The sequence below is a fragment of the Pongo pygmaeus genome, chromosome 19 (assembly GCF_028885625.2).
Source record: "Pongo pygmaeus isolate AG05252 chromosome 19, NHGRI_mPonPyg2-v2.0_pri, whole genome shotgun sequence".
In the NCBI taxonomy this organism is placed as follows: Eukaryota; Metazoa; Chordata; class Mammalia; order Primates; family Hominidae; genus Pongo; species Pongo pygmaeus.
This window is the reverse complement of record NC_072392.2, coordinates 87,691,723-87,718,604: the sequence shown is the minus strand read 5'-3', so window position 1 is coordinate 87,718,604 and position 26,882 is coordinate 87,691,723. Positions and strand designations below refer to the sequence as shown.

Sequence of the window (26,882 nt, the reverse complement as noted above, 5' to 3'; positions counted from 1 at the left end):
TGCTCTCCATTGACACAGACATTTAATAACATATGATACCGGAGGCAATAAATGCTGTTACTTATTATTTAACAGTAATAAAACTGTAAGATGAAGAGACCAAGCCATCACCCCATTCTCAGCCCATCCCTATCCTCTATCCAACTCTGGCCTTAAAATGAAAAAAAAAAAGAAAAGGAAAGAAAGAAAGAAAAGAAAAGAAACGATTTACTTGGAGTTGGAATCCCAGGTTACAGAATGCAGAAAAAGATGATTTTGAAAACTATGATTTGCAAGGCAACCTACAGACTCCTGTGCCCAATGGACCACAAAATCATACATGAATGGAAAGGAGCTTTGCCTGGCATTGGAATGGAAAGGAATTTTGCCTGGAGTTGGAGGAATCAAAATGTAACTGATTGTTAGGTTGCTGGGATTTGAGCTAACGGATCATTTTGAGCAAATGAGACCTAGCATGTGTGACGTGAGCTCTGCCTCACCCTCTGAAGCTAAGCATGACGGGGTAAGGTACAGAACCACGAGAGGACGAAGTAGTTCAGGCACTTCAAACAACTGTGGTTTAAAACAAAATAAAATTTAAAAAAAAGAGAGAGAGAAAGTTTTTGAACCAAAACAACTTAAAATCAGCCTACCAGTTTGTTCCACGCAATGCTGTGGGTAGAAGCCAGGGAACCTGAGACAGGCTACAGGTAGATGTGAGGACAGAAGTTTCAACCTGGAATTGAGGGCAGACCTAGGACCTAGTGACCTCAGTGACCAGACAACCTATGAGAGAAAGTTTCATCTCAACTGAGGATAAAAATAAGAGCACATTAGAAAGAGGAATTAACAGCTGGCAAAGTCCGATTGATATGGGAATGTGTGCTGAGTGAAATGAATGAGTCCGTGTAACTCCCACTGATGGTTTTGTAGGTACCTAGATGCTGAGAGTCTACGTGGGTGGTTCTCAGCTGGAGGTTATTTTGCTCCCCAGCGGATATATGGAAAATGTCAGGAGGCATTTTTGGTTGTTACATCTGGTGGCAGGGTGTTACTGGCATCTAACAGGTAGAGGCCAGGGATGTTGCTAAACATCCTATAATGCACTGGGCAATCCCGCACAACAAAGAACACTCTAGCCCAAAATGTCATTAGTGCAGAGATTAAGAAACGCTGTGCTATGTGTAATAGGTGGTCCCTGCTTGTTGCGGCTTCCTCTCCCCTTCACTTAAAAGGACCATCTCCAGCTGGTTTGTCTGTCTTTAAGCACATTCTCACCACGACCGTCTCCAGCCCTCAACCCCAGGAAGCAAAAGTGTTTCTTTCTAAGTTCAAGAGCTAGTTTACCTAGAAAGAAACACAGAAGAAGCAATGTGATTCCAGGAGCGTTGCTGACTTGCACACAGACCCTGGTAAAAAAAATAAATAAATAAACAGGCTAGAAGCCCTGAATTTCCCACTATTGTTCAAAGCAAATCAAAAACCAGAAATTCTTCTCTATCGTTGGAACAATGTAACACGCTAAGTAAATAACAAAAAGCACAAGCACAACATTAAATCCACACTCAATATTCAGATGGTTGATTCTGGGTGTCTCTATTTAGACCTTAAACTCTGCATTGCATCCGGGACATTCTCACTGAGGACCCAGGCCCAATCCGTTACTAGCTTTCATCAGTCAACAACAGAACCAAGGCAATGTCAGGAAGAAAAGTTTGTTTCTCAAATGTAAAAATGTGCTGATTTTTTACTTTATATTTAGCAGAAAAGATAAAATGACTGTCTCTTTCCAATAGATAGATGAGCTTAAGCATCTTCATTTTTAAAAATACTGTATTTTTTTAAATGCTGTATTTTTAAAAATATATTGTATTTTTTTAAATGCTGTATTTTTTAAAATACTGATTTTGAGTCAGGATATCTTATCTTTTCACTTCTGGAACAGCTTATAAAGATTTCTCAGCCACGTGCAGTGGCTCATGCCTGTAATCCCAACACTTTGGGAGGGTGAGACAGGTGGATCACTTGAGCTCACTTGAGGTCAGGAGTTCAAGACCAGCCTGGCCAACATGGTGAAACCCTGACTCTACTAAAAATACAAAAATTCGCTCAGCATGGTGGCAGGAGCCAGTAATCCCAGTTACTAGGGAGGCTGAGGCACAAGAATCACTTGAACCCGGGAGGCAGAGGTTGCAGTGAGCTGAGATTACACCACTGCACTCCAGCCTGGGCAACAGGGTGAGACTGTATCAAAAAAGAAAAAAAAAATCCAGATTTTTGTTAACTCTGTATAAAGAAAACATGGGGAAAGTACCCTAGTTGATCCATCATAAAGTGTTAAGGATTCCTGAAACCTCCAAGACTAACTGGCCAATAGGCTATTCCTTGACTTGTGGCCCCTGATTAGAAAGCTCACAATCTACCCCAAACACTACTGCAGAATATAAATGGAAAATACTTACACCGCAAAGCAAGGCCGTTTATTAAATTAATGTAACTGATATAACCCATTCTCTCCATCTTTTAAATCAAGAACACTTCAAAACATGGGCTAAGAATAGCAAAATACTCAGGATAAGGTTGGGGGGAAAGCAAATTTTCCATGTTTAGTAGGAAGTATTTGAAATTCAGTATACAATAACAACTTTGGAGTTCAAAGCAACACCAATTTCTTTTTGAACTGGAATCAGACTTTTGAATTTTCAAAGAGCTTGTCATTTTCAAGCGTGCAATTAGCTAACTGCCCTAATTCCTTTTCCAAATGCCACAACACACGCTTCTGACCATAGCTGACACTAAAAAACAGCTCATGCTGTCTTGAGAATTGCTAGCTTGTAGTTTGTGCTGACCAGAGGATTTCTGCCTATTTGAATTCCCCTGATCATTTCCAAGAAGGGCTATTTGGTACATCCACAGAATAAAAACACTTTGCGCCTTTCAAGGCATACATTTGTCAAAAGCTAAATAAACATCTAGTGCCTCTTTTTACTGTCCTTCCTACACAAGTAGGAGACTGTATTTGACTGTCTGTGTTTTATGCTAGTTTCTCTGAGTCAGACAATATCGATGCTTGAGTGGGCCTCCACTACCCTTCAATATGCCATCAGACTGGTCAGTTGGGCCCACAGCTTCTTAAATAGGCCTGGAGAAAAAGCCAAAGGGAAGTCCAGCTGATTGGGCACTCGGCAGTTGATTTCCAGTGACTTCCTTCTGTGAACCTATGGGAAGAGTTTATGATGAAAAAACTCTTCCAAAAGATTGGAATCTTAGCGATTCCAATCTTTTGTGAACTCATTTGTTAAGCCTTCTGCAGGACTAGAGAGCAAGACTTCTCTATTAGACTTCTCTATGATGAATCCCAAAACAAGGCTGACATGGTCAACACAACCCAATCCAAGAACTCCTTAAAACCCCTATGATAAGAAAGAGATATATATGAAAAAGAGGAAGAAATTCTCATTCTGTAGTCCTATCTCAAAATAAATACAGAAAAGAAGGGTTTGTAAGAAACCATTGTGAGTTTGCTTTTTTCCTTTATGTTCATATGGTTAATTCTTCTTTCTCCTTCAAGATAACGTTTGTCAGATGTTACTGCAAAAGAAATGCAAAAACTGGAACTCTGGACTCTAGGTCTAACTTTGGGTGTGGTGATGATAGCCTGTAAGAGCTTTTCTACTTCACCCCACAAACTAAGTGATTTACTGTCAACTAACAAGCAGTGATCAGTACTGATGGGCCAGACAAGAGTGGCTACCAAGTCAATTCCCTGGATACAGAATTATGGTACCTAGCAACATGGTGATGGCATCGTGCCAGGTTGATTCCTTGGGTGCAGGTGTATGATACCTAGTAGCTTTGTGACATTGAATGCTTAGGTAGGATACACAAGTTCACAAATACTCTGACAGTTACCTAGACTGTGGGTAATGTGTTCTTTTTCTACATACCAAAGACAGATGTAGGCAATAAAAACATAGATGTATCTATCTTGAAATTTGAGATTCAATATTTCACTTTCCAAATCCATAGTCTCCCTTCCCCACTTAGCACATAGAGTTGGGCCTTTCTGAGAAGTCTGGGAGGACCATAGCCTATGTAATAAAAATATAAAAAACATGGAGATCACACAAAAAAAGGTCCTTTAATGAAGATATGTCTCAATAATACAGCTTTATTCATGAGAAAAATAAAAGAATAGCTGATAAAGGGGAGTTACGTGCCCAGGGGATAGCCCTCTGTTCATGAAGAGGTAGAAGAGGTACTCTTCTGTTAACAATCACTTTTCCATTCTTTCCACCAAGCTCCAGATCAAACCTTAAGCTTTCAGTAATCAAACAAGTAAAATCACCAGATTGCTAACGGATGGAGGTATGTACCCATATATTAATATATGTATGAAAATTTAAATTGCTTCCATAAAGTTCTAGGCCAGTCATAAACTCTAAAAGAAAATCAGTGCTACTTTTTGAGTATAAGATGACTTTTTCGACCCAGTTGAAAAATAATGTTCGTGCTTAAGAGATATCAAAGAAAATATATTGGTGGTTTGTGGCAGGCAAAAAAGTTATTGACCTGGGATCTGAAATAGGAGAGCGTGCATGCTGAAAAAGTCAAACTGAGGATAAGTAAGAATGCTCATAAAATTCAGAATTAACGATTCCCTTCTATTTCTTAATTCCCATACCAACAAAATGACTATTTTAGACAATTGATATTCTTAAGTATAGCATTCTACCAGAACTATAATACTGACACTTTGAGGAAGGAAAATTTATCTTTTAATGACTTCTAGGGTAAAGTGATTTGGGTTTTGTTTCTAGATAGTTTCATATTTTATTTTATTTTATATTACATTTTGTTATTTATTTAATTTTATCTTATTTTGGCAGGGTCTTGTTCTGTCACCCAGGCTGGAGTGCAGTGGCACAATTATGGCTCACTGCAGCCTCAGCCTTCCAAGCTCAAGCGATCCTCCCCCTCTTGGCCTCCCAAGTAGCTGGGACCCCAGGTGCACACCACCACACCCAGCTAACTTGTGTAGTCTTTTGTAGAGACAGGGTATTATTTTTAATACACCCAGATATAAGACAAACTGACTTATTTGAGTAGAAATGAAATGACACTGATCAAACAGTATTAATAGAATTAACAGTTTCAGGAAAGCTGAGACATGTCTACAGCTCAAAATTTTTTAATTAACGAACTGTGGTAGCTGGGACTAAAATTAAGAGAAAACGAAAGAGAAGGGGATATCTTTACAGGCGGCCATGAAGGCACTATGCGTGTTATAAGGAGAGAGAAGGCACAGGGCAGTCATTATATGAAGAGCAATGATGCCGGTATCTGGAACTTCCACATATGTGTGCATACATTAAAATTAGAAAAATTGGCCGGGCGCGGTGGCTCACGCCTGTAATCCCAGCACTTTGGGAGGCTGAGGCGGGGCGGATCACTAGGTCAGGAGATCGAGACCATCCTGGTTAACACGGTGAAACCCCGTCTCTACTAAAAATACAAAAAATTAGCCGGGCGTGGTGGCGGGCACCTGTAGTCCCAGCTACTCAGGAGGCTGAGGCAGGAGAATGGCGTGAACCCGGGAGGCAGAGCTTGCAGTGAGCTGAGATGGTGCCACTGCCCTCCAGCCTGGGTGGCAGAGCAAGACTCCGTCTCCAAAAAAAAAAATTAAAAAACATTTATTTCTCAAGATGTTCATTTTTAAAATATTTCTAAAAAGTTTCAGTGCTCTGATTCTTTGGAGAAAATTCTAGTAAGAGAAAAAATACACTGATGAAAGAAAAATCAAGCAATTGGATGATTTCTTTTTAATAAATTGAAAAAAATAAGCCTTCTAAACAGAAACTAGTTGATGGCAGGTCCATAGATCATACGTCTAAACCTGGGGTTATCACCGCAGCTGTACATAAAAATGACTTGAGAACATTTAAAAATATATTAGTATCTTGGCCCCTCCCCAGATCAGTTAAATCAGAGTCTATGAGGATGAGGCCTAGGGGATTGTGATTTTGAAAGCTCACTAGAGTTTTATAAATGAGCAGCCACAGTTGAGAACCATTGGATTAAACTGGTGATTCACAATGGTAGACTCAGCTTTCTCAAACTTTTCACACCAGCCTCGTTATTACCAAAATTTCCTAAAGCACCCAGAATCTTGGGAAAAGGGGATAGGTGGGAGAAATGTAATAGGGAGAATAATTTGAAGAGACTTAGCTAGATAAGATCATTTCCCATTACCACCCCTCTTGAGAACTACTGTTCTGTACTACCCAAGATGCCTCATCCTATTTTTTTTTTTTTTTTGAGATGGCATCTCTCTCTTATCACCCAGGCTGGAGTGCAGTGGCACAATCTCAGCTCACTACAACCTCCACCTCCTGAGTTCAAGCAATTCTCCTGCATCAACCTCCCAAGTAGCTGGGACTACAGGTACCTGCCACCACACTTGGCTAATTTTTGTTATTTTTAGGAGAGATGGGTTTTCACCATGTTGGTCAGGCTGGTCTCGAACTCCTGACCTCAAGTGATCTGCCCACCTTGGCCTCCCAAAGTGCTGGAATTACAGGCATGAGCCACCACGCCCAGCCCCTCATCCCTTTTTTTGATGTGACCTTAAACATTTGAGGAAAGGCAATAAATAAATAAATAACCAACCAATCAACCACAAAAAACAAGTTTTTGAATCCAGAAAGCAAAATCATGAACCCATGTCAACCTGGCAGAGGTACTATCACATCCAGCACACTCCCTCAAGGAAAACAGACAGGAAGTAGCCTAGAAGATATATATTTTAAGAGGCATCCAACAACTATTGTACTAGTGCTCGAGGCTCCAGCCCCTCTCTAGTCATCCAGCCAAAAATGAAAACAAACAACTGCAGACCAGCCTCATATATCATCAGGGAAAAGTACCAGGAATGAGAAGGGGCCTAGGGCTAACAAAAGGTCCAAGAGCTCTTAGGTTCGCAAGCAACAGACAGTTGCTTTGTTTTATGTTTCTTCCACACTTCCTGATGAATGCTGTATTCACAGCTTTTTTTTTTTTTTTTTTTTTTTTTGAGACAAAGGTTTATTCTTGTTGCTAAGGCTGGAGTGCAATGGCTTGATCTTGGCTCACTGCAACCTCCACCTCCCGGGTTCAAGCGATTCTCCTACCTCAGCCTCCTGAGATTACAGCTGTCCACCACCACGCCCAGTTAATTTTTTGTATTTTTAGTAGAGTCAGCTTTTCACCATTTTGGCCAGGCTGGTCTTGAACTCCTAACCTCAGGTGATCCACTTGCCTTGGCCTCCCAAAGTACTGGGATTACAGGCGCGGGTGCCCTGCCTCACAGCACTTCTAAAAAGCATGGAGGCCAAGGAATGAAGCCATGAAGAAGATGTTCCTTCAGCTTCCTCAGTACCTCAAACAGCCTTCAGAGCTCCAGGCCCTTCCCCAGCAGTGAGTACTCAGAGCGGCTCCTCTCCGAGGATCACAGCTAGGCCTGCCACCATCTCCAAGCCCCCTTCCTCCCAATTCTCATCTACTTCTCCCAGATGGCCAAATACGCTAACCTGGCTCAGGGATGTGCTTCACTTCTGGCATCCTGCTTCCAGCATCAGTTGCCGTGATCATTACTATCAAGTCATGCTAGGCATCATGACCTCTATGCAGACAGAAATTACTGGACTGTCTAGAGAATACTTTCCCCTCTGTTGCTTTTCTTGACTGCCCTGGCAGTTTTCATGAAAATATAGTTTACCACATGAGTATAGCTCCCTCCCTCTTTCCACTCCAACTTTCTTTGGATTCCCTTCCCAGAACTTCAGCATTGTCTCTTATGGTGGGCAAGTTTCTCTACAGTTAGCAAGTACTCAGTAGCAACCAAGGTTCTACAAGACTTCTGGGGACCTAAGAAACACTCTCAAACTACCCACTATCTTCTCACCCAAAGTAATTCTTTGTCTCTACTTCCTATCCCCAGGCCTCTAGTGGGTCCTATCAGCTTTCTCTTTATGCTTTAATCAACATCAGATTGCTTAAAGCTCACATAAAGGAGTTTCTTGCTTTTGTGACATTGTGAATGATGTTCCTTCTGTTTGGAATACGTTTCCTTTCCTATTTCCCTTTTGTTTGGAAAATTCCTCTCACGATCTCAGCTCCAGATTTATCTCCTCCAGAAAAGCCTATCCTGAGGTCTTCCCTCTGAGTTCCTTAAATCGCCTATGCCCCTATCTCTATCACTGGACTTGCCACATTATACTATAATTATTCATTTATGAGACTTCTCTACTTGACTTTGGGCTCAGTCAGGGCAGGGAGTGTGATACGGTCATCTTTCCTTCTCCAGCAGAGAGGGCATACTCCACAAATGCTTTCGGAATGAATGTATGCATGATGGATTCAACCCCGATGGAAGAAATTCATGAGAACTCATCTTCTTCTTTCACACTGACACTTGGGAGGTGAGGCTCTCTTACCACTGTGAGGTAAAGTCAACAAACTCTGCAGAGAACTTGTCTGCTGGGAGTTGTGGCGATGGCTCCTCTACCACCTGTTTGAGCTGCTGAAATGGAGTTCCCCATGAATCATAGGGAAATCGAAGGATGGCCAACTCAATCTGGAGAAGAGAGGAAACAAGGAGACAAGAGTTTCAACAGGGCTGCTTTAGGGAATCACCCATGTTTCATTCGTGGATAGCCAGAGGGAAACACAAGGCAAAGTTCAAGTATAAGTCGGGGGGGCGGGGCGGGGGGGCGAGAAATAAACTAATAATTTGTTCTCTAGCAATTTTCCCCAAATTCCTAGTGCTAGGGATTTTTAAATATTACTTACTAGACACAGCCACTTAAGCCTATCTAAAACGGGGCCCCTCACTAAAACCCACTGTGGCACTTCATAAAAACTGTAAGCCAACAGTATTAAACTTCAGGATGTAAAGCTACAAGGATTTCAAATGTTTGGTCTGAAAAGTAATTCCCAGCCTAAGACCTTTCCAGAGCCGAGCATCTACTGCCACCTGCAGGTCCCTTGGTGAAATGACAGGGAGAAAAAGCAACCTAGAACCAAATGACAGATCTTTTTTTGGACTTGAGAAAAGGCCACTTTGCATTACAGGATCATGTGCTTTCTGGGCAGGCAGGAGAAATAACTCAAGGGATTTATTCAGCTGCTGTGCCTGGGGAGGAGCCAGGACCACAGTGGATAATTCCAGACCTTGGTGATCCACTGAAAATGTATGACCACCAAAATTATGAAATTTACAATCACCAAAGTTATGAATAAGTTATGAATAAATCATATAACTTTAGGGCTGTGTCTAAGGAAATCATCATATTGGTTATCATGTATTGAGGATATCTCTGACTGATATGGTTGAGCTGTGTCCCCAGCCAAATCTCATCTTGAATTGTAGTTCCCATAATTCCTACATGTTGTGGGAGGGACCCAGTGGGAGATAATTGAATCATGGGGGTGGTTCCCCCATACTATTCTACGGTTCTCATGGTAGTGAAAAGGTCTCACAAGATCTGATGGTTTTATGAAGCATCTCCCTTTTCGCTTGGCTCTCTCGTTCTCTCTTGTCTGCCACCATGTAAGATGTGCCTTTCACCTTCTGCCATGATTGTGAGGCCTCCCCAGCTGCATGGAACTGCGAGTCCATTAAACCTCTTTTTCTTTTAAATTACTCAGACTTGGGAATGCTTTTATCAGCAGTGTGAAAACGAACTAATACACTGACCTCATCAGATTTTGACTTCTACTTCTCCAATAAAAATATCCTGGGAAGCATGGCCTATGTCCTGGATAACACGGCCCTATCAGGGTTCAGGCACATTAGCATTCTTTGCACTGCTTAAGCTTCTTGCCTTGGCTTGAATAACTTAATTTTAAACTATAAGGAATCTAGTCAGATCCTCTCGTTTTACAGAGGAGGATAGGAAGATAGTCCATGTGACTGTAACAATTACTCAAAAAGGCATACAGCTCGTCAGAGGTGGAATCAAGAGAAAGATTGGTTTCCCCAATCCCATATCAGTGTTTTTATTATACCACAATACAAACAATTATTACTCAAAATCTCCTACCATCTCAGCAGGAGAGGGTGCCCCAAACCAGTATTTAGGGCATTTGTTTCTTGAACCCAACGTCCACCTCTTTCTAGTTTCATTACCCACAACCTCATAGTTCGTGGTGATTGGCATACACTACCATTGTGATGCCCAGACTCCAAATGTCAGACTTCACACTGTATCCCTTCTGGTTGAGCTCTGGGTTTATTCTTTCAGGCTGGAAAGGAGACAGACAACTGAGAAACTGGGAAGACAATTGAGATAACATTCTTAGTTCAATAGTCTCTGGGGATGGGGGTAGCGTCAGCTGCCAAGTGAGTTGTTATAAGCTGTTAACATGCCTCCGAGGCCAAGAAGACCCGGTTAACTACAACAAATATCAATGTCTCCGTGGAATTTCCCTACTTTTGTGTTTGTCTTTTCTTGGACACAGTAATGGATCAAGTTCCTTTCATAACAAATTTAAAATTTGCCTTAAGAAGAAACAGGGTATACGTTATAAAGCTACTTTGCCCATCTAGAATTATCCTTGCTTAAAACACGAACAGTCCAGAACTCAATAAAACAAGAGTCACTGGGCTACTGTCCCATGCTAATAGACCTGAGCAATTTTTAGCTAAACACAGACAGGAAGCTTTTCAATTCAAAGCACAAGTCCATTTCCAGATAGAATGTAGCGTCCGTTCCTTCAGTTAAAGGGGATTGCAAGGTCTCTGCTAATGACGGTGAATCTTCACAGCTGTGAGGTCCTCTCATGACTAATCTAACTGCCCTATTTACTATTTTGTCCTCAACAAACAAGGTAATACTCCGCTGCAATACAGTGTGGAAAACTGTGCAGGCTACATGTATTGTGTATATATTTTTTCAAATAACGTATCTCTTTCACTTGATTTTTTTAAAGTAATACATATATAACTATGTTTGTGCCCCACCAAAATCCACAGGTTAAAACCTAACCGCACATGTGGTAGTATCAGAAGGCAGGGCCTTTGGGGGGTGATTGAATCACGAAAGTGGAGCACTAATGAATAGGATTGGGGCCCTTATTTAAAAAGCCCTAGAGAGATCCCTCACCCCTTTCACCATATGAGGACTAAGCAGGAAGGTGCTATGTATGATCCTGAGAAACGTGAGCCCTCATTGGACACCAAATCTTCTGGTGCCTTCATCTTGGATTTCCTAGCCTCCAAAACTGTGAGAAATAAATTTCTGTTGTATGTATGCTGCCTGGCTTACATTATTTTGCCATAGCAGCCTGAACAAACTAAGACAATATAGGAAGCAAGTGAGTAAAGATTTCAGACACGAAATTTTGAAGAAAAACTAAGAGGCAGATTACTTCTGGAGTCTTAGGTACATTTCCATTTTCCCTCTGTGGCCATCCATTTCTTGTTTCCCAGCATGATTTGTCGGCAGTCACACTACCAGATGCCACCCTAGCTAATGTACTTACGGCCATGTATGGTTTGCAACCTGCATCAATTGTTTTAGCAACAGAGTCCACCAAGTAGCCACTGATTCCAAAATCGCACATCTTCACTTGACCGAGAGCATTAATGAGTACATTAGAAGGCTTGACGTCTGAAAGTGAAAACAACCAGGATGCCATCATTTCACCCTGCTTTCAAGGTTCATTTCTCTACCACCAGAGGGCCTAAAATCTCCATTTGTCCTTCATCTTCCTTTCCCCAAGTTGCCCAACACAGAAGTAACTGCCATCCCCGACCCACAGTTTTAAACAGCTTATTGCTTTCAACTTGATTTTTTATTTCATGTTTTGTCCATGCCTTGTTTTTTTTATTTCATGTTTTGTCCATGCCTTGTAGAATTGTGAATTTCTCCATACAAAGAACTGTTTTCTCCACTGATTCTATGATTTTCATTACCCTCATGCTTGTAGTAAGAGCCTAAAAAGTTATTACTGAATCAAATGCCCAATTCAAAATGATCTATTGATATTTAACATAAGAGTAATAAAATAAAGAACAAAAAGGCAGACCGTGACACAATGATACACCAAATATGACCAAAGCAACCTTCGTTTTTGTTTGCTTTGGTTTTTTCTTCAAGATAAGGTCTTACTCTGTTACTCGACCGGTATGCAGTGGTGTGATCATAGCTCACTGCAGCCTCAAACTCCTGGGCTCAAATCATCTTCCCGCCTCAGTCTCCTGAGTTGCCTGGACTACAGGTGAGCACCACCATGCCCAGCTAACTTTTTTCTTTTTTTTTTTTTTTTTTTTTTTTTTGATAGACAGGATGTCTCTGTGTTGACCAGGCTGGTCTCGAACTCCTGGCCTCAAGCAATCCTCCCACCCCACCTCCCAAAGGACTGTGATTATAGGTGTGAGCCACCAAGCCTGGCCCAAAGCAACAAATTTTGATTGAAACCTCTGCAAGCGATGTGTCAGAGGTCACACAGTGTAAAGGATCATAAACCCAGGTATTCCAGACCACAGGGCAGGTTACTGAAGAAGCAGTATTACAGACCAGATTTTAAATGAATCCTTTTGACTAGAATGATTTAACCCACCCGCCCATATGCCCAAAAAACGGAACTACGATTATCTCTCAATAATAACATTTGAAATTACAGCTAATTTTGTCCCTTTGTGATACTTTTCACAACACCCATAAAATTGGAAGTAAAAGATTATTACAAAAGCTTTAAAAATTGTCCTTTATAATTTTCCCCTTAAGCTGGCAGATAGACAAATTTCATTTTATTATTTTTATACCTTACACATATTGTCTAATATGAATTACATATTTCATAACGATGAAAACCCCTTAATGTTAATTTCAAAGTTGTGAATAATCTACCGTCTTTTTCCTATCTGTATTCCTTCCTGTTTTCTTCTCCTCATCTTCCTTCATCCTATTTTTCCAATTTTTAATAATAACAACTAACAATAATAGGCACACTGTGGAAGGCATTTTACATTATTTCCAGGCTCAGAGAGTTTAAGAATTATCCAAACCACAAGGCCCTCTTACTTACCAATACATTCCATTATTCTTCCCAAAGACAGGGTTCAGGTTATCTCTTCCCAGAAGTTTCCCTGACTACAATCACTAAGGGATAGCACTTACTTACTTTACATTATCTATACTACTTCTATATTTGGTACTTGCATTTTTTTTTTTTTTTTGAGATGGAGTCTCACTGTGTCGCCCAGGCTGGAGTGCAGTGGTGAGATCTCGGCTCACTGCAACCTCCGCCTCCCAGGTTCAAGCGATTCACCTGCCTCAGCCTCCCAAGTAGCTGGGATTACAGACACCCACCACCACACCCAACTAATTTTTGTATTTTCAGTAGACACGGGGTTTCACCATGTTGGGCAGGCTGGTCTCAAATTCCTGACCTCAGGTGATCCGCCCTCCTCGGCCTCCCAAAGTGCTGGCATTATAGGCATGAACCACGGCACCCAGCTTGGTACTTTTATATTTCTAAGGTGGTTTTTTTTTTTTTTTTTTTTTTGTATATTTATCTTACCTCCCTATAAGAATCCTGATGCATAATTTAATCAGAATATATTTTCTTCTCAGATACCTCTCAGGGGATCTATTACATTTTAAAAGTGATTTTAAAAGATGAATAAATGGATGAATGGGTGGATAGAAAATGAATGAATGGATGGATGGATGAATGGCTGGTTGAAGAGATAACAGGCCAATAAGAAGGAAGAAAAGGAAAGAGGAAGAGATAAATCATTATATCCTGCCTCCTGTTGTCTGAAAGGGCTCTACTTTATACCAGAGATTTTCACACTTTCATGTGCACAAGAATCACCTGGAAATCCTGTTAAAATGCAAATTCCATTCATTTGATCTTGAGACCCATGATTCTTTTCCAACAAGCACTCATGTGATGGCCAATACAAGATCGATTTTTATCGTATTCTCTAAAATTCTCAGTGATATAATCTCACAGCTCTGCTTGCTAACAAGTGTTTATATTCAATTTGGATGTAAGACAAAGATCACGTCGTCTTCTTATGTCCTCAGCCACGATAAGGAATACTACTTATATGGTTTGCTATCCAGTCTCAAAGGAAAGCCCCTGTTCTCTTGCCTGAGTCAATTCTACTTCCATCCATGGGGGATTGGGGGTAGGGAGGGACTCCAAGTGAAAGAAATGAACTTTATCAAAGGAACAGCCAAGGCAGCTCATGGATGCTTACCTCTGTGAATGACAGACAGCTTACTGTGTAAATGTTCTAATGCTTTTACAATCTGCAAGAGAAACACACGATAGATTTATTTATCATATTGCTGGAAAGAAATTGAATGTTAAGTATATCAAGGTTTATTATCCTTGGCTTTAGGTTACCAGTGAGATATTTTCTCAAATAGTGGTGGTCCTATCTAGGAAAATACATAGGAAGTTACACAAATTGGACTCCATCCACCAGAGAGGACTGTATCTTATATCAGAGAGGATGTCTCCCTCATCTATCTTGTTCATTTGCCCTCCTTCTTTTTCTCTCCACCCTCCTGAGCCTGAATAGCCATGAAGGTAGAAGACCTTCTTTCTATTTATTTTCCTTCTGCTTTCTTCTATGCCTACTAGTCTTAAGAGAACATTTTAAAAATCCATAAATGAAAATCAAAATAAACTAATGTCAGAATACAGACACCAGGAATGTGGTCATAGCTGATGAATGCAGCACTTAGAGTCATTTAACCTAGAGTCTGCCAAACGAAAGCAGTGCTAGAATCTTCTACACAGTGCTCAGAAAGGAAAGCATGTATTTATCCATCCACCAATAAACGTCAACAGACATGTACGAATAGTAGCTGTGGCCCAGGTAGTATTTCTTCATACTGAGGTCCAAAGACACATAGGGACTTTATTTCTCATATTATCCTTGCAGTAGGGATCAAAATGTACTCACAGAAACTGCTATTTTCCCTAAGATGTCCTCTGGAATTGTCTGGCCTTTATCAATAACTTGTTTGTAGAATTTATCTAGTGATGTATCCATGAGCTCCATGCAGATCCACACATCACCCTGGAGACCAATTGTTTCAGGAATTGTTTAAAAGGATGAAAAAGGGAGAAAGAAAAATTTAAAAAAAAAAACAGTAAGCCCTGTCCTGAAGAATTAACTATTTCTTTCTTGAATTTTGGGGGGAAATACATTGTTTTCTGTCAAGATCATAAAGGAATTTACAAATAAGCAAGGTTATCTACAAAGAGCAAACCAGTAGGTAGCCGAGCAGAACCTGCATGTGCTCTCCTACCCCTTAATGAAAAATGGAATCTAATTACTAACAGACATAAGCAATACAACAACAAAAGGCCCAGAAATCCAGGCCTTTACTGATACCATTGTCTAGGAGTTAGGTCTAGATGCCTCCTCCATGTCGGATCTCTCACACTAAACACCAGCAATAGTCAGTCAAAAAGCTGGTTTTAATGAGGTGAAGCCTCATAATCCATATAATGCTAAAGTGGAAAACAGAGGTAGAGAAAAGAGATCAAAGTAAGTCTATATGGTACACAAGTAGGCTAGATGAAGCTCCTAAAGCAGTCAAAAGACCAGAATATTTCAAATTATAAGAGATCTAAGCAAATCAGTCTATAGGCGATATAGAAAGTTCTGCCAAGATAAACAAAACAAAAAAAAAAGGAGAAGAGAAATTCCACATCTTAAAAAGGCTAACCACATTTGAAAATACCATAATTTCAATCCAACCTTGCTCCAGGGCATGTCATCATTGCACACACGTAAACCCCCGTATACAAGATGTGTCAAACAAGAAAGAGCTCCATGATTGTGATGGCATTTATGTGATCAAAGAAACTTCTTTTTAAGTTATTGTTCTTCTTGGACTTTGAATTGAAGGGTCACCTACCTCCCGAAACAGTGCGCCATAAAAGGTGACAGTGAATGGACAGTCCACCGTCCTCATGGAAATATCCAAATCCATCAGTAGCCGTTTCTGTTCCTGGCTATTTACTGTAGCTCGGATCCGCTGAATGGAAATGCACGGAAAATTTATGGTTACTACTCTGAGGATGAGGCAGGCAGGGACCTGAAGGAGTCCCATCGTGAAAATAGTACAGTTCATAACACAACTTCTGGCAACAACATTGTGAATATCCACCCTAAGTGATTAGCTATTTGTAACACATGAAAATAAGGAAGGCTGTTACTCATTTGATTTCCTGAATGGTCCTGGTAAGAAACAAATTGATAGTATGCTTTGGAGAGTGACAAAATGTTTTGGAATGTATTTCCAAGTTACAAAAACAATCTGGTTTACTGTATTATGTCTGTTCAGTGCAAAGAGGACACAATATTAAGGACTTTGCTGCTTATCCGGGGTCCCAAGAAAATAAAAAGCCAAAAGCTCTTCTTTGGGAACATGTAAGAGTATTTGGAGGGAACAGTAACTGTAAGAGAATTGGTACAGCTATACGAAATAGAAGGAATTAGAGAAATAGAGAAACTGTTCATTCCTATCCCAGTGGTTCTGAGGGAAGAAAAATCTGTCACACTACGAAATGTAGCCTTACAGAAACATGATTATGTCATTAAATGATAGGAAAGATACAATATCACTAGGACTTCACACTTTTTGCCTACTTAGCAAGTCAGCAGAAGAACAGACTGAAAAATCTACAAGATAAAAGTATTCCCATTCTTGAAAAGCAAAAGGATCCAAGTCACCTGATTATTCCTAACAATAGCCCCAATCTATTAACTCAGCTAGAGATGTTAATTCTTTATGATCCTCCGAACATCTACTCAATAATATGAAATGATTTTAAATTTCCTTTCATAGCTCAAAAACTATGCAAATTTACTCTAGATATATTTTACCCTCCTTTTTCCACAAATGGAGACAATTTTCTCTCCCAATTCTGGTTTCTTGATTTTCAGAGGCAATTCTTTAAAAGCAACAAAATATAGAATAAAAGAGATTTATGAGTCATAACAGCCAAATGCAATACGGAAACTTTCATTGGGATGCTGATTTGAAAATCCAACAGGACAAAACAAACACACACACTTTGAGATGATCAAGGAAATTTTCATTTGGACTCCAGATTAGATGAAGGAAGTATCATTATTATTATTATTATTATTTGAGACGGAGTCTCGCTCTGTCGTCCAGGCCGGAGGGCAGTGGCAGGATCTCGGCTCACCACAACCTCCACCTCCCGGGTTCAAGTGATTCTCCTGCCTCAGCCTCCCAAGTAGCTGGGACTACAGGTGGGTGCCACCATGCCCAGCTAATTTTTTGTATTTTTAGTAGAGACGGGGTTTCACTATGTTGGCCAGACTGGTCTCGAACTCCTGACCTCATGATCCACCCACCTTGGCCTCCCAAAGTGCTAGGATTACAGGCGTTAGCCACCACGCCTGGCCCACTAATTATTTTTAAGTGTGATGATGACATGGTAGTTTTTTAAAAATTAAAAATGGTAGAAGAATGGGTGGAGGGAGAGTTAAGGGTTAAAAAAAACAAATAAAAAGTAGATACAACTCACACCAAGGAAGCCTTTTCCATACCTTTGGAGGAAAATACTGTTCCCTGCAAATAATCTTTTCTGTTTCACCCTATGGAACATGGTTTTGCTTCTATTAAATGGGCTGGTTGACAATTGAGATGGACAAATGTATACACAGCAGATATAAAACATTTGGGAGAATGTCAACTCTACCTTCACTGCCATGATCTGCCCGCTGGGCACGTGCCGCATCTTCTCCACCACCCCGTACGCACCTCGTCCCAGTTCCATTATAGGCTCCAGGTCATCTGCCTTCACCTCAAAGTTCTGCAAGAGAGAAAAGGAATAATGCAATGGGAAAGAGAAAAATAAACAGAACAGAGAGTACATTATCCTCTATGTCATTTCTCTCAACGTTCTAAGGATTATTTCCGGGCCAGAAGATTTTCTAGCACATCAAAGCAGCCTCTGAAAGCAAGAAGCTACAAGAAGGGCCAAGAGATGTCTAGGAGCTCCCACGGTAGCCCACCTGCTTGTCCCAGGCAACACAGAAACCCAACTTGGACTCAGCTTGCCAATGTCTCAATTGAAGCTATTTCACTGAAGTTCTTTAGCCATGACCCTTTATTGTGTCTGTAACCCACTATTGACTGATGGCAACTAGATTATGCTTGAGCTTTGAGAAATGCCCTCTCAAGAGAACCATCTACTCTATTCAAATACCTTCCATCAAAACCACAATAGCCTGATTTCAACTCAACATTTTCTCAAAATAGCAAAAACTTTGCATACCACTTCCCTTTAAATGCAAACTTTTTTTGACTCATCCCCTGACAGCATGCTAGGGAAAATAAATTTTTCAGTCAGAAAGCATACATATAAAATGGCCAACGTTTAGGTGGCAGACATGATTTTTTCTTACCTGATTTCCAATAGAAATGCAAGCCTTGGAGTCTAAATCTCGAGGTGGTCTAAGAAAGATAAGGGGGAAAAGAAGAAACATAAGCTATTGAGTCAATTATGTCCTTCCCACATCACACACCACTGAGGATATTTTTTCCTTAAGAAGAAAGTGGAAGTTCATGAGTAAACTAAAGCAGCCTATGAGTGTGAATAAGAGGGGATTTGAAATAAATTACATTTGGGTTTAAATTACTTAATCTCTTTGGGGATTTCTTCTTTAACATGGGGATATTAATATACCTACATTGTGAAGCAGGAGTGAGTATTAAATGAGATAATACAAGTAAAATGCTCAGCTGAATGTTTGGCATATAGTAAATATCTAATTCGTATGAGCCATACATGCGCAATTATACAGATTAGGGTGCCCAACTCGCAAGCCACGGACTAATACCAGTCAGCAGGAGATGAGTGGTGGGTGAAGGAGAGAAGCTTCACCTGTACTTACAGTAGATCCCCATCGCTCACATTACCACCTGAGCTCCATCTCCTGTCAGATCAGCAGTGGCATTAGATTCTCATAGGAGCACAAACCCTACTGTGAACTGTGTATACAAGGAATATAGGTTGCGCACTCCTTATGAGAATCTAATGCCTGATGATCTGTCACTGTCTCCCATCACCCCCAGATGGGACCATCTAGTTGCAGGATAACAAGCTCAAGGCTCCCATTGATTCTACATTATGGTGAGTTGTATAATTATTTCATGATGTAGTACAATGTAATAATAATAGAAATAAAGTGCACAATAAATGTAATGTGCTTGAATCACCCCGAAATCATCCCCCCACCCAGTTCATGGAAAAACTGTCTTTCAAAAAACCAGTCCCTGGTGCCAAAAAGGCTGGGGACCGCTGATATAGGTCATTGTGCTACAGCAGTAAGCCTCAAGCTTATTCTTTCACCCAAGAGCACCAATATATGTAATTATTTCACCACATGTCTCACAGTTGTTTCAAGAAACAAATAGTAATGGCATATATTCTGTTAACTCACAAAATTCATACAACGTAAGAATTTCAAGTCTCGTCCCTTCTTTTATAGATGGACAGAAGGTCCAGAGAAGTAAAGTGGCTCCTCCCAGCCCACAGCTGCCCCAGGTCTCCTGATTTCCAGTTCTGCATCCTCTCTACTCTACCAGGCTGTCTTATCAAGCCCAGCAACATTTCTTCTGTGCACAGCACATATACAATTCTGGGGTCTTCTTAGGAGCCAGAGGTTTGCTGATTTTGTTTCTATAGTCACTTCCTGAGTATTTATTTCTACTATTTCAATGATCTCTCAGGTGATATCAATCTACTTAAGAGAAAAATGTTTGGCTCTGGCTGTGCACACAACTAGGAGCTGAGAAAGGCATTTTCCTGAAAGAAATGTACCAACAGTAGTACGACAAACATAGCAAATGCTGGCCGGGCACGGTGGCTCACAGCTGCAATCCCAGCACTTTGGGAGGCTGAGGCAGGCGGATCACCTGAGGTCAGGAGTTCGAGACCAGCCTGGCCAACGTGGTGAAACCCCATCTCTACTAAAAACACAAAAATTAGCTGGGCATTGTGGCATATGTCTGTAATCCCAGCTACTTGGTAGGCTGAGGCAGGAGAATCGCTTGAACCTGGGAGGCGGAGGTTGCAGTGAGCCGAGATTGTGCCATTACACTCCAGCCTGGGTGACAGAGTGAGACTCTGTATTTAAAAAAAAAGAAAAAAAAAAAGCAAATGCCGAGAAACAAATTGTTAATGTGATCAAACAAAAAGAACAACTAGAGGCTAAAGATGAAAGAATCCTGGTGCTGCCAGAAAAGAGGGAAAGAGGGTGAACAGACAGGTAAAGACTCATGTCTGTCTGGAAGCACATTCCATGCCAGAAAAAGGCAAAGGAAAATGGAAAGAAAGAGGACAAGGGAAAGACGAAAGGGAGAGAGAAAAGAAACCTTTGCCAATGGGGATTTTTTCTAACTCTCAGGTATTATGATTCTAACCCTTTTGCTGAAATTGAATACATAAATGAAATTAAAAAGTAGGAATATGGGCGGGGGCACGGTGGCTCACGCCTGTAATCTCAGCACTTTGGGAGGCCGAGGTGGGCGGATCACCTGAGGTCAGGAGTTCGAAACCAGCCTGGCCAACATGGTGAAACCTCATCTCTACTAAAAATACAAAAATTAGCCGGGCGTGGTGGCGACACCTGTAATCCCAGCTACTCGAGAGGCTGAGGCAGGAGAATTGCTTGAACCCAGGAGGCAGAGGTTGAAGTGAGCCAAGATGGTGCCACTGCACTCCAGCCTGGGTGACAAGAGCGAGAGTCAGTCTCAAAAGACAAAACAAAACAAAACAAAACAAAAAAAAAGAGGAATACAAATACAGATATAAACATGACTCTAAGATATTAATGCGAGCCTTCTCTCACCTCAAAATCCTTTTGGAATACATAGAATACTTAAAGTTTTTTATACTAACTTAAAACTGGGGACTGAGAGGGAAAGAGAGAAAAAAACGATACAAAACAAAACACACACACATGCCCCACAAACAGCAGTGATGTGTTTATATATCTTGTGTTTCTGAGCAGGGAATTTTTCTTCAGAAAAGGTTTCTGGAAGAATCAAATTTCTAAAACTCTAATTCCTCTTTCTCAAGATTTCCAAAGCTATTTTTCCTCAGTTGTCAAAATTTGCTTGTACTAATTTGTAATGGCACTTTGAAATAAAGGCAAATATGACTTGAAACATGTGACTAATATAAACAACAAAAATCCTTTGCAATTATTCAACACCCTGATTTTTTTTTTTTTTTTTTTTTTAAAGACAGAGTCTCACCCTGTCGCCCAGGCGGGAGTGCAGTGGCACGATCTTGGCTCACTGCAACCTCTGCCTACTGGGTTCAAGCAATTCTCCTGCCTCAGCCTCCCAAGCAGCTGGGATTACAGGCACCAAACCCAGCTAATCGTTGTACTTGTAGTAGAGACAGGGTTTTGCCATGTTGGCCAGGCTGGTCTCAAACTCCTGACCTCAAGTGATCCGCTTGCCATGGCCTCCCAAAGTGCTGGAGTTACAGGCGTCACCCACCACCCTGACTTTTTAAAAATATGAAGAAACAGAAAGGTCACTAATTATATGGGGCTGCGACTGTTTTTTTGCCATCCAATGAGGTTATCGAAAAACGAGTTCTTCCAAGTCTAATATTCTTATGTTTTATATATATACCAGGGCTCAGCAAATTACAGCCTGTGGTCCAGCTAAGAATGACTTTTCCAAATTTAAATGCTTGTAAAAAAAAAACAAAAAATAAACAATGGCATCCTCTGTGGCCTATGTAGCCTAAAATATTTACTATCTGGCCTTTTACAAAGAAAGTTTGCTGACCTTGGCTCTATACTAACTTTGCCTTACCCCTGGACCTAATAGAAGGGTCTGGTGCCATTTTCCAGGTTAAGAAAAATGAAACCCAGAAAAGCTGGGTGATTTTCTGAAGCCATACGGTCATCAACAGAGCTGAAAATAAAACTCAAGTCACCTGAATCTCAGCCTTGATTTAAGGAGGAGAAAGAGGAAGAAGAGAAGGAAATATAAAAAACTGGGCTAAGAGCTTTTTACCTGCTCTCGTGATTCCCATCGAGGCAGATTGAATACAGGGAACTTGCTCCAATACCCAGGCCTCCTCTAATGAAAATAATCAATTGGCCTGTGCCACAGGCCCTTGGGCTCATCAAGTGGGCCAAAAATATCAAATGATGGGGCCAAGACTGACAAATCAGATTGGATTAGTTGACACTGTGTTCTCTCCAGGGCTGGGCATATTAGTTTGCCAGGGGCATTGCGATTCTGCAGGAAGTTTATACTGTGGGTGGATGTTCTCTGTCACTTTTTCAATATTTTAGTCCTCTGGGGAAAGAACCCAGCTTATTACAAAAATTCTTCCCCTGGAAGACCAAAGGTCTTCCAAAGGTCACCTAGTATTCATTTTTTTATATGAACAACCAGCTTTGGTTTAGTACGATAATTATTCATTTATAATTTTACATGAGGAATCAGTTCACTGGTTACTATCGCAATTATTATTCATTTATTCAGAAATATTTATTAAGCACCTATTTGGGCAAGAGACTGTGTGAGACCATTTACATAAAACAGCTTCCTTAATTTTTACAACTCTCAGAGGTGTTATTACCTCTATTGAAATAGAATAGGGTATGAATTGAAATCAAGGTAATAATACCTCATTAATACCTCTTTCAACAATTAATATTGAAAGTGACTAAATAATTTAAGAACACTCAGGCCGGGCGCAGTGGCTCATGCCTGTAATCCCAGCACTTTGGGAGGCTGAGGCGGGTGGATCACGACATCAGGGGTTCGAGACCAGCCTGGCCAACATAGTGAAACCCTGTCTCTACTAAAAATACAAACTTAGCTGGGCATGGTGGCGGGCGCCTGTAGTCCCAGCTACTTGGGAGGCTGAGGCAGGAGAATCGCTTGAACCCAAGAGGCGGAGGTTGTGGTGAGCCAAGATCACACCACCACACTCCAGCCTGGGCAACACAGTGAGACTCTGTCTCAAAAAAAAAAACAAAAAACAAAAACACTTGGAGAGACGATGAGATTAGAACCCAGAGCTGCACCATGATGGCTTCTCATGCACAGTATGCTGTAAAGGATATTACCTCTCATTTCACTAGCCATAAACTGTTTGCTCACAGCCTCTACCAGTCTGATGTGTGGCTAAGAGTACATAATTGAGAGTCAGAGATTCCTGAGCTTATATGCCAGTTCTTCCACTGAGAAGCTGTGTGATAATACTAACTTGGAGTTACCTTTCATCGAGCAATTGCGATGCACCAGGCACTACACTAGACACTCATATGGATTATGACATCTAATCCTCATGACAGCAACATCACTGCTATTCCTGAGTTTTGTTTGTTTGTTTGTTTGTTTTTTGAGATGGAGCCTCACTCTGTCATCTAGGCTGGAGTGCAATGGCACGATCTCGGCTCATTGCAACCTCTCCCTCCTGGGTTCAAGCGCTTCTCCTGCCTCAGCCTCCCAAGAAGCTGGGATTACAGGCGGCCGCCACCACGCCCAGCTAATTTTTTGTACTTTTAGAAAGGGAAACTAAGGCTTAGCGCAGTTAGGTATTTTGCCTAAGGTATTCAACAAGTGAAGTTTAGATCCCAAATATAAACCTAAGTGTTCTGGCTCCAGACCCTGAACTCTTACCCATGAAGCTGTGCTCAACAGCTTGGAGCAATGCACCTGACCGTTGCATCGTTCTGTTTGTTCACATGTCAAGTGAGAGTAACAAACACTGCCTCTGAGTTTCTTGTGGTGGTTAAATGAAATAATATGAACTAGCATCAAACTGATTTAGAATTGGTCACTATAAATCAAGGGAAGGGACAGCTTACACTGGCATTGGTAGCTCAAAGAAAGAGCTCAAACAGAGGGGCCACACACGTTGAACTCGGGAGAATGGAGCTTTGTCAAGACCTATTTATTTTTGTGAAGTGCAGCAGAAGGAGGCAGGGTATGAATGGGAAGAAATCACCAAGCCAGCCTTCAAAAATTGCCAAGAAAAACACAAAATGTGGGAGCTACTTCTTTAGGAGTACAAATTTAAGCCTCGGCATTAAAGTAATAACAAGGAGACTCTTCGAGCTACAGCGGTATACTCTACAATAATGAAGTGATACTTTTTGCTTCACACAGTGAAACAGGTAAGTATATTCGCAGTATACCTTATTAATACCATACAAGGGAAAATATAAACTGCTTTTATCCTTGTTTATACCAAGAAAGGGTTTATGGTAGCCTTCCGAAATTCATAAAATTTATAAAATTAACATATAATTTATGCTATAAAGTAAACTAATATAAAAGGTAAAGAATAAAAATTGTAAGGGGAAGGGATATAAGACTCCTGGCAGGTTGATATAAGAATAAATCCCAAAGGAAATAGTAAAAATAAAAGAAGAAAGCAATAAAATTGAAAATAGGAAAATAAAACAAAGCTGGTTCTTCAGAAGAAAAAAAATCAGTAAAGTTGATAAACCTCAAGCAAAATTGACAAATTTAACAAAAGAAGACACAAATTATCAGTATCAGGGAAAAAAAAAAAGATGTCACAACAGATTGTGCAGCCATTTAAAGGATAGGCAGGAAACACTATGAACAATTTTACTCTCATAAATGTGACAACTTGGAAGAAATGGACCAACTCCTCAAAACCACATACCACCAAAACTCAGCCATGATGAAACAGATAATGTGAATAGTCCTGTAACTATTAAAGAAATTGAGATTGTGATTAAAAAGTCCCAGAAAAAAAAAATCCAGGCTCATTTTCTTTCATTGGAGAATTTTAGCAAACATCCAAAGAAGAATTAGCACCAATTTTATACAATGTCTACCAAAAAATAGAAGCAACACTTACCAATTCATTTTTATTAAGCCATTATTACCTTAATACTAAAACTAGAAAATAATAGCACAGGAGAAATAATAAATAAACCACCACAGACCAACATCTCCCAAAAGCCTAGAAACAAAAATCCTCAACAAAATTTTAGCAAATCGAATCCAACAATGCACAAAAATATATATACCATAACTAACTGGGATTCATTAGGGGTAAGCAAGGCTAGCTCATAACATAAAAATGAATCAACATAATCTACATATCGACAGATCAAAGAAGGAAAATCTTATGATCATATCAACTGATGCAGAGAAAGCATTCAACAAAATTCAATACCCGTTCATAATAAAAGTTCTCAGGCAGGGCACGTTGGCTCACGCCTGTAATTCCGGCACTTTGGGAGGGCCAAGGCAGGCAAATTGCTTGAGCCCATGAGTTCAAGACCAGCCTGGGCAACATGGCGAAACCCCGTCTCTACAAAATACAAAAAAAATATATTAGCCACGTGTGGTAGCATGTACCTGTAGTTCCACCTACTTTGGAGGCTGAGATGGGAGGATCACTTGAGCCAGGGAAGGCTGAGACTGCAATGAGCCATGATCACACCTCTGCACTCCAGCCTGGGTGACAGAGTGAGACCCTGTCTCAAAAAAACAAAAACAAACAATCAAAAAGAACCTCTCAGTATACTGAGAGGTTTTATATAGTTGAGAACCTTTTCAACTTCATAAGTAACATCTACAAAAAACCTACAGTTAGCTTCATACTTAATAGTGAAAGACTAAATGCTTTCCCTCTAAGATGAGGAACAAAGCAAGTTTGCCTGCTCTCATCAACCTTATTAACCTAGGACTGGACATTCTTGCCACTTCAATAAGGCAAGAAAACGAAAGTAAAATCAAAGTAAAGATTGGAAAAGAAGAAATAAAACAGTCTCCATTTACAGATGCCATGACTGTTTATATAGAAAACCCTAACGATTCGATGACAATCTTCTAGAACTAATAAGTGATTTTAGTAAAGTCACAGAATAGATCGACTGCAGAATCCACAGAATTCAAGATCAATACAGAAAAAATCTATTGCATTTCTATATACTGACAATGAACAAGTGAAAACCAAGCTCACAAATCAAATTCCACTTAAAATTTGCTCCAAAAAAACACTTAGGTATAAATTTTAACAAAATCTAATATAGAGGAATTGCATTATAAAAATGCTGATGAAAGAAATAAAATTTTTAAAGTTAAAGAAATATACCATGTTTGTAGATTGGAAGAACCAATGTAGTAAAAATGTCAATTCGCCCTAAATTGATCTATAGGTTAAATGCAATTCCTACTAAAATCTCAGTAAGTTTCTTTGTGGACATAGACAAGCTTATTCTAAAACTTATATGAAAAGAGAAAGGCCTTTAGAATAGTCAACATAGTTCTGAAAGAGAACAGAGTAAGAGGAATCATGTTTCCCTGTTATGATACTCTACAGCTGTGGTAATCAAGACAATGTCATACTGGCAGAGGGACAGACACATAAATCAGTGGAACAGAATAGAGAACGCAGAAATAACTTCAAACAAATATGCCCAATTGATATTGACAAAGGAGCAGAAGCAATTCAATGGAGGAGGGATAGCCTTTTCAACAAATGGTGCTAGAATAATTGGTAACCCACTGGCCAAAAAAATAAAGCTCAACCTAAACTCATACCTTGAACAAAAATTAACCCAAAATGGACCATGGGCTTAAATGCAAAATGCAAAACTACAAAACTTCCAGACAGATCTAGGACTAGGCAAAGGGTTCTTAGACTTATTATCAAAAGCATGATCTGTAAAAGTAATAATTGATAAGTTGAACAAAATTTTGCTCTGTGGAAGACCCTGCTAAAAGCATAAAAAGACAAATTACAAACTGGGAAAAATATTTTCATATCACATATATATCGGACAAAGCCCTTGTGTCCAGAATATACAAATAACTCTCAAAAGT

General features: G+C 40.2%; 1 protein-coding gene across 2 annotated transcripts in view; it reads right to left on the bottom strand.

Moving 5' to 3' along the window:
* Window positions 1-26,882, bottom strand: part of MAP2K6 (mitogen-activated protein kinase kinase 6) — a 139,288-nt gene that overhangs the window by 18,754 nt on the left and 93,652 nt on the right. For both annotated transcript variants that reach the window (XM_054456819.2, XM_063656531.1), the window contains exons 3-10: window positions 18,437-18,485; window positions 17,728-17,841; window positions 15,912-16,031; window positions 14,948-15,064; window positions 14,234-14,285; window positions 11,503-11,630; window positions 10,186-10,263; window positions 8,454-8,593 (exon numbers count right to left, since the gene is read on the bottom strand). In XM_054456819.2, coding sequence (XP_054312794.1) covers window positions 8,454-8,593; window positions 10,186-10,263; window positions 11,503-11,630; window positions 14,234-14,285; window positions 14,948-15,064; window positions 15,912-16,031; window positions 17,728-17,841; window positions 18,437-18,485 — 798 coding nt within the window. The remainder of the gene's footprint in view (window positions 1-8,453; window positions 8,594-10,185; window positions 10,264-11,502; window positions 11,631-14,233; window positions 14,286-14,947; window positions 15,065-15,911; window positions 16,032-17,727; window positions 17,842-18,436; window positions 18,486-26,882) is intronic.